Below are 10,345 nucleotides of genomic sequence, written 5' to 3'. Positions count from 1 at the left end.
GAATACATAAACAAATACCAGGGAAAAAATAATCACTGAGAATGAAAACTTCAAATACTCTGATATTTTATAGTTTATGTATTTAAGAAATACTCAAGGAGATTTTCCCACATTTGAAAACAATCCTAAAACTTTGCACATTGCCAATAAAAACTGGTGATTTTAGAAGAAACATTTTTAACTATTTTGTTGTTGTTGTTGTTAAGCTCCAAAAGCCTGTTAGAGGACAGACTGAATTTCCTATTCCCTCATGGGAAATATTACAAAATTATTGTTGTATAAAAATGTGACTAAAGAATATATAGCCAAAACAGGTGGGGAAATATTATAGGAGTGTATCAGGTGGTAAATTAATGCAAATACTATTTTTCTGGATTTTATGATGTTTGTGGTATTTTATTCAACAGTTAGAAATTATAATTCATGTAGATTCTAAATAAATGTTCATTCTAATACTCTAAATTTACCCTAAGTAAAATCCACTTTTATGCTTGAATTTGATTGATAATTATATATTGTCTTGCAGAAAACCCTCAAATGCATAAAAAGATTTAAGTATCACAAAACCTGTACCAGTCCCTCTTCTGCAGATTATTTCATCAAAACATGTAGCTATAAAAATATGTATCTGATATCTCCAACATTCATATTTCTAGTTCTGATCTTGCCCTAAACTCTACAGACATGTTTCATAATATTTGTGAAAATTTAGGGAAGACAAGAGCAGGTTGATAGGGGATTGTTTATGGAATTAATGTTTTATACTGGTAAAATGATAAAGGGAAAAGAGGAGAGCTGGAAGAGTATGGAAAGATGTCAAGTTCAAAGGAAGGACCTCCAGACTAACAAGAACAAGAGAGAAGGGGCTGCAAGAATAACAGCAGGGAACACTGCCTAGAAATTAACAACCGAGTTTGGGCAGTGGGTTACACTGCCAAATCAGGTGCGAGGTTGCCGTGGCCTCATCAGTATCTATGACCAACACCTGAGCTCCTCTCGGAATCCAATGGAATGTTGCGCTGCATGTTGTGCACGCAGGCTGCTTTGGTCACGCAGGGCTAGGAGACAAGGTGTTCTGTACTTTTTATGAGATAGTCAGGTACAGCCACGAAAGGAAGCACAGGAGAGGTTCAGGCAGGCAGAGTTTATTGCACTCACAGGTCCTGGGGACAGGAAGTGGACATGCCATGCAGGCCACACGGGGAAGCACCAGGGTGATCAGGAGGCAGAAGAGAGGAGTTGGGGGAACGTTCAGACCACTGCCTCTTCCGGGGTTTCCTTAGGAAACAATAAAGGGCAAAGACTTCAACAAATGTATGGAGAATCAGACAGTCAATCATAGAGGCCGGGTGCAGTGGCTTATGCCTGTAATCCCAGCACTTTGGGAGGCCAAGGCAGGTGGATCACCTGAGATCAGGAGTTCGAGACCAGCCTGGCCAATATGGTGAAACCCCGTCTCTACTAAAAATACAAAAATTAGCCAGGCATGGTAGTAGGAACCTGTAATCCCAGCTACTCAGGAGGCTGAGGCAGAAGAATCACTTGAACCTGGGAGGTGGAGGCTGCAGGGAGACAGAGGCTACAGTGAGCCGAGATCATGCCACTGTACTGCAGCCGGGGCAACAGAGTGAGACTCTGTCTCAAAAAAAAAAAAAAAAAAAATGCCTGACGTATAGTATGCACTCAGAAGGAGGAAGATGGAGATAAGGGGGAAGGGAGAAAAGAAGGAAGAGGAGGAGAAAAAAAAAAGAAACCTGGATAAAAATATCACATCTTAATAATAAATCTTTTCAAGTGACTTTCTTTTTTTAACTATTTGAAATAGGGTCTCACTCTGTTGCCCAGGCTAGAATGCACTGATGTGACCATGGCTCACTGTAGCCTCAACCTCTCGGACTCAAAGGATCCTCCTGTCTCAGCTTCCTAAGTATCTGGGACCAAGGCATGTACCACTATGCCTGGCTAATTTAAATTTTTTTTTTTTTTTTCTAGAGACAGGGTCTTGCTATGCTGCTCAGGCTGGTCTTGAACTCTTGGGCTTAAGTAATCCTTCTACCTCAGCCTCCCAAGTGCTGGGATTATAGACATAAGCCACCATGGCTGGACAAGTGGCTCCTAAGAGTCAGCAAGATAAGGAATGACAGGAGGCCAGGATAATGACTCATGGGCATGGTTCTTGGTCTTTGCTCACAGTCATGTGCAGCTTCAGAGGTGGTATTAGGTATGAGATTATTTGGCACTTCATGGCAGTTGCTGTACTACTTTCCAGTTTATCTTTAGGCCACCAAGCAAGCATCCAAATGCCATCTGGGAAAATCCAGCCATGGATCCAGTAATTATTATAGATGATATTTGTGGACTGTCTATAGCAGTCACATGTTTCATGTGCTTCATTTCCATTCATTTCTGTGTATAGTGTTTGGAGTGGGGAATAAAGGTAAGAACAACTCAGAGATATGCAGATGATTTGCAACAATGTGGATGAACCTGGAGGACACTGTGTTAAGTGAAATAAGCCAGGAAGAGAAAGACAGATATGTGAAGTACTATATGTGGAATCTAAAACAGTCAAACTCAGAAGTGGAGAGTGGAATGGTGGTTACCAAAGATGGGGTGGCAGTGGATTCCGGAAATGATCGTCTAAGGGTATAAAATCTCAGTGAGAAGGAGGCGTAAGTTTGAAGTCTAATGTCCATTATAGTGACCACGGTGAATAACAATTTATTGTATTCTGGAAAATTGCTAACAGAAGATTTTAAATGTTCTCACCACAAAAAAAGTATGCAAGGTAATGCATATGTTCATTAACTTGACAGCAATTTCACAAGGTATACACGTATCAAAATGTCATGTTGGACCAAGCCCCATGGCTCACGCCTGTAATCCAAGCACTTCTGAGAGGCTGAGGCGGGCAGATTCCTTAAGTCCAAGAGTTCAGGACAAGCCTGGGCAACATGGCAAGACCTTGTCTCTACAAAAAATATAAAAAATAGCCAGGCATGGTGGGGTATGCACCTATAGCCCCAGCTACTTGGGAGGCTGAGGTAGGACGATTGCTTAAGACCTGGAGGTCAAGGCTGCAGTGAGCCAAGATCACACCACTGCACTCCAGCCTAAGTGAGAAAGACTCTGTACACGCCCCTCCCCCCAAAATAAAATCATGTTGTACACCATAAACATATACAATCTTTAACTGTCAATTAGAAAATAAATATGCAGCTGAATTTGAATATGTGTGTATCAGCCTGAATCTTTTAAACAATAGCCTATAGTCCATATTCAGATAAAACAATGTAATTAGGACCCAGCCTCTGAGCAGTTTAGCAAATGGCAGTCCACGAAGCCACTTCCTTCCCACACCGTAACCCAGACACTCGTGAATTCTGACTTTACTCTGACCATGGGCTATGGTCTAAACCTCCATTTCCCATTTATAAAATGATCAATTATTACTAAGATTCCCTTAAGGTCCAAAAGCTGATGATTTAATGGGATGCATTTGTGAGGCTGAAGGCCCAACTTAGGTAGTTGATGACAATAAAATATACAAGATCAATAGCTGCCACTGAAAGTGAAGCTGCCTTTGTGTCTCATTAGCAACGTGACTAAGTCAGAGAACCAGACACGGGGGCCAGCTGTATTGTGTGTCACTTTGCGTGTGTCGCCTGTATAGAGAGACGCACCTACATAAACTGTATCTGTCAACGAATTTTTAGTACCATGATAAAAACCTGTAACTAAAGTGATATTCAGGAGTGCTTCTTATGATACAGTTCTTACGGGAAAAGATGTATATGGCTGCCGTCTGCGTTCAAAGATAACATTACTCATTCCTGATGATTCTGTAAAGCAACAAAAATAAAACCCAAGGACAGTAAGCACCCTGTTTCTTGTGCCATTGAGCATCTGCAAAATTAGTGTTGACAATATGCACCATAAGCAAAGGAATTCACTGAAGCAGAAAAGAACTTCATTATCACCATCCTATTATCTCGAAACCGCTAAAAAATTAGCTCCTTGCACTCCAGCCTGGGCGACACAGCGAGACTCCGTCTCAAAAAAAAAAAAAAAAAAAATTAGCTCCTATGTGATCTTTCCTGATTTTCAAATCATGTTTTATTATTTAAAAATTACAGCACAATTTAAACACACACACAAACACACACACACACACACACACACACACACACACACAGTATTTTACTATCAACAGCAAATCTGGAAGAAGTAGCCAGTGCTCATGGGTGGAAGTGTTGATGTGAGCTTCCAGCAGGCAACCCACATTGCTCTGGCAGCAGGCCCGGCAGGCATTGCTCTGGCTAAAAGCCCCCACCCTTACCCTCACTCATTTTCTGGTTGGAGAAAATGACCCAACCAGCGGGAAGGGAATCACATTTTCCCAACACGACCTCATCCAATTCTATCATCTCCTCTTGCATTCTTTCTATTGCTCAGGAGGCCCAGGTTGTCTCTTTTCACAATTTCTTTCCTTACATTTGTTTTTAATAAAGATGCCCTCCAACTCTTATCACACCAAGCTGTCAAGTATAAATGTGGATGCATCCAGTGAAAACATTTACTGGAATATAAGCATATGACTGATTATTCAAATACCAACAGTTCTAGACAGCATCGTGCAGTTTTTCCATCCTTCTGCTGCTTTGTTGATATGATTTATTAAACATTGCAAAGGCCCAGATGGACCACCAAAATACAACTCATTTCAACTGGTAGAAGAAAACACAGATTTATAAAACAGTTTGGGAAATGGTTAATGGCCTTTTTTTTTTTTTTTTTTTTTTTTTGAGACGGAGTCTCCCTCTGTTATCCAGACTGGAGTGCAGTGGTGTGATCTCAGCTCACTGCAACCTCCGCCTTCTGGGTTCAAGCAGTTCCCTGCCTCAGCCTCCCGAGTAGTTGGGATCACAGGCTCCCGCCACCACATCTGGCTAATTTTTGTTTTTTTAGTAGAGATGGAGTTTCACCATATTGTCCAGGCTGATCTTGAACTCCGGACCTCGTGATCCATCCGCCTCAGCCTCCCAAAGTGCTGGGATTACAGGCATGATCCACTGCGCCCAGCCTGGTTAACTGCGTTTAAAGAAGGATTTGGCACACTGAATTTCAAGTGGGTAGAACAAAGACACAGGTCCTCATGGAAGCCTATGCAATCTATGCTGGTGTGTGTGCATTGCCCCAGAAATAACTGCCCCAGAAAAACTGGTAGAGAAAATTTTTATACCTCCCAAATCTGTCCTGTAGGATTTGCCTCTATTATTTTCTTTACAGCTTCAACTTCTGCTGTTTCCTGGGATCTGCACTGCCTTTGGTCGTCCTACTACCTCCCTCCTTTCATTTTCCCGAGTCAGTAGAGAAGGTGTCCATGACACCAACAGAGGTCATCACAATGGCAAGGAGAGGAAAGGGGAAGGAAAAGTCCCCCCCACCCCCCCGCTCCTCTCTCTGCGCAAGCTACTGCCATCACCGGCATTAACTTTCTCGGCAGCACAATTGCCCCAATTGCTCTATCCCCAACTCTGCCCTGCTCCTGATTACACCTTCTTTACTTCATTGTCTTAAGAAAATACCTTCTAGAGGCCAGGCACGGTGGCTCACGCCTGTAATCCCAGCACTTTGGGAGGCTGAGGTGGGCCGATCATGAGGTCAGGAGATCAAGACCATCCTGGCTAACACGGTGAAACTCCGTCTCTACTAAAAAATACAAAAAAATTAGCCAGGCTTGACAGCAGGCACCTGTAGTCCCAGCTACTCGAGAGGCTGAGGCAGGAGAATGGGCATGAACCTGGGAGGCAGAGCTTGCAGTGAGCTGAGATCATGCTACTGCACTCCAGCCTGGGCAACAGAGCGAGACTCTGTCTCAAAAAAAAAAAAAAGAAAGAAAGAAAGAAAAAAAAAAGAAAAAAAGAAAATATCTTGTAGACTTTTCCTCTGAGATCTAGAGAAATATACTGGTTAGGATTCCCCAGAGAAACAGAGCCAACAGGATATATATAGATATACAGAAAGTAATTTTTTTGTTGTTGTTGGTTTTTTGTTTGTTTGTTTTTAGTAGACATGGGGTTTCACCATGTTAGCCAGGATGGTTTCCATCTCCTGACCTTGTGATCCGCCCATCTCAGCCTCCCAAAGGGCTGGGATTACAGGCATGAGCCACCATGCCCGGCCCAGAAAGTGATGTATTGTGCGGACATGGCTCAGGTGATTATGGGGGCTGAGAAGTCCCAAGATCTTCTGTCTGAAAGTTGGAAACCAGGAAGGCTGGTGGTGTAGTGACAGTGTGAGATCCAAGGGCCAAGAACCAGAAGCTCCAATGTCTGAAGGAAAGACAAACTGTATGTGCCAGTTCAAGCAGAGAGAGTTAATTCACCCTTCCTCTGACTTTTTGTTCTATTTATACTTTGAATGGACTGGATGATGACCACCCACATTGGTGAGGGTGGATAGTCCATACTCAGTCTATGATTCAAGTGCTAATCTCTTCTGGAAACACTCTCACACACACCCAGAACCGTATCTCACCTGCTCTCTGGGCATTCCTCAGCCCTGTCATGTTGATGCACACAATTAACCATCAGAAATATTGTTTCAGATGTTATTTTTACATTGATGTTCTAATAGGCCTACTGTCCTCACATATGTGTGTCCCCACTTTTCTCACAAGCGGAAAGAAGGAAAAGAAAGGAGGAAGAAATAGCTAACATAAAATCCTTACCAAAAATACAAGCTTCAAAGGCCCTTGTGTGTGGTCCCAAGACAAAACCGTAAGGGATTGTCATGCTCTGGTTTCCTGTGAGAGCAGTGCCTGCTAAGGATAACGGCCTCCATCAATGGTAGACTAGGTAAAGAGCATGTGGTACATGTATACCATGGAATGCCATGCAGCCATAAAAAAACCAAGATTATGTTCATTTCAGGTACATGGATGGATCTGGAGGCCATTATCCTTAGCAGACTAATGCAGGAACAGAAAATCAAATACTGCATGTTGTCACTTATAAGTAGGAGCTCAATGATGAGAACACGTGGACACATCGTGTAGCAGGACGAGCTGCAGACAAAACTCCTCAGACACCAAGTTAAAGAAGGAAGGGGTTTACTCGGCTGGTAACATCGGCAAGACTCCTGTCTCAAGAGCTGAGCTCCCTGAGTGAGCAATTCCTGTCCCTTTTAAGAACTCACAACTCTAAGGGGATCTGTGTGAGAGGATTGTGATCTATTGAGCAAGCAGGGGGTATGTGACTGGGGGCTGCATGCACTGGTAACCATATCGGAACAGAACAGGACAAAGATTTTCACAGTGCTTTTCCAAACAATGTCTGGAATGTATAGATAACATAATCGGTTAGGTCAGGGGTCGATCTTTAACTACCAGGCCCAGGGTGCAGTGCCGGGCTGTCTGCCTGTGGATTTCATTTCTGCCTTTTAGTTTTCACTTCTTCTGCCGCTATCTAGACCAGGGCGCTTTCACAAGGACAAGGGGTCCACTCAGAGTCCATGCTTCATTTCAAAATCTGAATCCCAGATCCAAAGTATTATTCTCTGTGTATGAAATCAATGTTACATGAGGAAAAAAAAAAAAAAAGATCTGCCTTCCAAATATATTTGAGAGTGAAAATTTCAGGGTGAAGAGGGTCAAAACTAACATGTTCAGAAGAAAAAAAAGAGGTTCCATCCTTGATTTGAAATACCATTCCCACCTATTTTTACTATTCCTGAGTCATCAGAAATTTGTATATTCAGGAATTTTAAATTTGTTCCAGACTAAAGTTTAAAATGCCTTAGTATAAATCCAATTTTTAAGTCGACCTCTAAGAATATAACTCAGTCATTGTTTAAAATCTTCTCTTATCGGCTATCTATATTATCTACTGTTTTTCCCTGTATGCAACTAAGCTTGCATACTTACTAATTTCTGAATCTCTTTGAGTTCACTGAGAGATTTCTCTGAATGTATTCATGAAAGGCTGGCAATTCACCCAGAGATGAAGAAAAAAGAAGCATTACATGTTCACCAATGTGCTGTTTGAAAATACATAAAGAATGATTTTCTAAATGGAGAGGTCTGATAACCTCAAACTCCAGGATTAAATGTCTTCTGGCTCATCAATCAACACCCAGTTATACCCATTCTTATTATCTAGTCATGAGAATTAGCACTTAGAAGTGAACTGACAAGCCGCGCAAAACATGGAACAGCTGAAAATTAAGAGAATAAAAACGAGAGCATTATCATGTTTAAAACAAAGTAGAGGCCAGGCACAGGGGCTCACATCTGTAATCCCAGGACTTTGGGAGGGCAAGGCAGGTGGATCACCTGAGGTCAGGACTTCCAGACGAGCCTGGCCAACATGGCAAAACCATCTCTACTAAAAATACAAAAAATTAGCCAGGTGTGGTGGCGGCGCCTGTAATCCCAGCAACTTGGGACACTGAGGCAGGAGACATCACTTAAACCCAGGATGTGGAGGTTGCAGTGAGTCGAGATCGCACCATTGCAACAAGAGCAAAACTCCATCTCAAAAAACAACAACAACAAAAAACAAAGCAGAGACCCATTAAGACACGAAATGGTTCAGTGCAAATTTCCATCACTGCAGATTCATCACAAGCTTTAAGAATTACTAAAGCAAACGGTGCACTGATGAGGTATAAAAACTGCATTAATACAGATGGTGCCATTTTTTTTCAGAGGGGAGCAAGGTCCCTGAGGCCCCCAGCATCACCACAGCTAGGCCATCAGAGGTCCGTGGAGGCCCAGGGATCATCTGCTCAGAGACATCCACAGGCCTGGGCCTGACCTAGAGCTCTGGGAGGGGAGACCAAGGCTGGGAGAGAAGGCACGAACCCAGGGGCTGCCAAGTGTCATCCAGCTTGGGTCAGGACAGGGCCCATCTCTAAGTTCCCCTGGGAGAAGTGAAGCCTCCCTCAGAGGGCACAGCATCACCTCCCTCAACCCCAAGCCTGGCTGCCTTTCTGAAGGGGGAGCCAAATGGGCTCTGGAAGGCCTGGAACCTTCTCACGCCTCCCAGCACCAAAGGGTGCAGTTCCTGCATCACGGCCCCCAGGGAACCCCTGACCTCTACTTCCCCTAGTCACACTGACCCGCAGGCCCCTGGGGGCCGAAGACCCCCATCCCATGGAGCACAGAAGATGGCCCTGGCAGGCCCAGGGGAAGACAGGCAGGGAGAGAGGGCCCCACGGCCGGGGTCCCCTGCAGCCACTGCTGGGGCGCACGCCCTGCTGGGCAGCCATTGCTTAGACCCTCGCACCTTGCCACACGTGTGCGGAAGAAATCATGACACAGGGTCTTGACTGAGGCTTCTCCCTGCCATGTGACAGCTCCTGAGGTCCCTGCGCCAGTCTTCCCACCGCGTCCCCAGCCCTAGCGCAGCGCAGCAGGAGCTGAGGCTCCCCGAGGAGTGCCCTTGGGCTGCCCACAGCTGCTGTTAAAGATTCTCTGATGTCACTCACAGGGAAACCAATGCAGAGAGGAAAGGAAGTGGGGGCCACAGAGAGGGCACACCCGGGGTCAGGGACACAGCACCAGCACCAGAAGTGGGCGACAGAGCCAGACTCCGTCTCCAAAAAAAAAAAAAAAAAAAAAAGAAGTGGCCTCCTTGCACCTGCACAACGGGGCTGCTACGGTGGAAATGCAGCCACTTCCACAAGATGGAGGATGTGAGGGCCTGGGCTGCGCTCCGCTCCGTCCTTGTTCCCGGCCTTTTCTCCCAGGCTGTGCTAGGGGATGGGAGGAGAACTCTGTCCTGGACAAGGAAACACAGCAGCACTTCTGCCCCCAAAACGGAGCCCCCGACCCTCCCCACTGTCCTCAGCACAGCAGCACCCCTGCCCTGACTCCCAGCTCCCGCACCCTGCCCTTTTGCTAACTTGGGATTAAAATCATCATAAAATTGTTAGCTGGTTTGTATCATTGTTAACTAAATGCTCCCACAGATACGATATTGTGCACCTGTTTTGATTTGTCCTTTGACCTGAGGTCAACTTTCCTTAATTGTATTCCTAAAATGTTATTTACTTTAGATAAAAGAGAACGTTTAGTTGCTACAAATTAAGGCAAAACCTAAATCTATTTTATCAAACTCTGGATTTTAAATATTTCCAGCTGATTCACATGCACATTAATGATTGTTAAGTGGAGGAATTCTAGTCTAAAAGGGGAAAAGATTATACGGGTATACTGATTTGTCAAAAAGATACAGTTTCTTTTGCTGTGCAGAAGCTCTTTAGTTTAATTAGATCCCATTTGTCAATTTTGGCTTTTGCTGCCGTTGCTTTTGGTGTTTTAGACATGAAGTCCTTGCCC

At 44.2% G+C, this 10,345-nt stretch overlaps 1 protein-coding gene across 1 annotated transcript in view; it reads right to left on the bottom strand.

The window, feature by feature from the left end:
* Positions 1 to 965: 965 nt before the first annotated feature.
* LOC111525024 (POTE ankyrin domain family member A) overlaps positions 966 to 10,345 on the bottom strand; it is a 53,747-nt gene continuing 44,367 nt past the window's right edge. Inside the window, exon 12 of the mRNA XM_031934945.1 lies at positions 966 to 1,058. Coding sequence (XP_031790805.1) covers positions 966 to 1,058 — 93 coding nt within the window. The remainder of the gene's footprint in view (positions 1,059 to 10,345) is intronic.

This window comes from Piliocolobus tephrosceles, chromosome X, assembly GCF_002776525.5.
Source record: "Piliocolobus tephrosceles isolate RC106 chromosome X, ASM277652v3, whole genome shotgun sequence".
Taxonomy (NCBI): domain Eukaryota; kingdom Metazoa; phylum Chordata; class Mammalia; order Primates; family Cercopithecidae; genus Piliocolobus; species Piliocolobus tephrosceles.
This window is presented reverse-complemented; position numbering and strand designations above follow the sequence as displayed.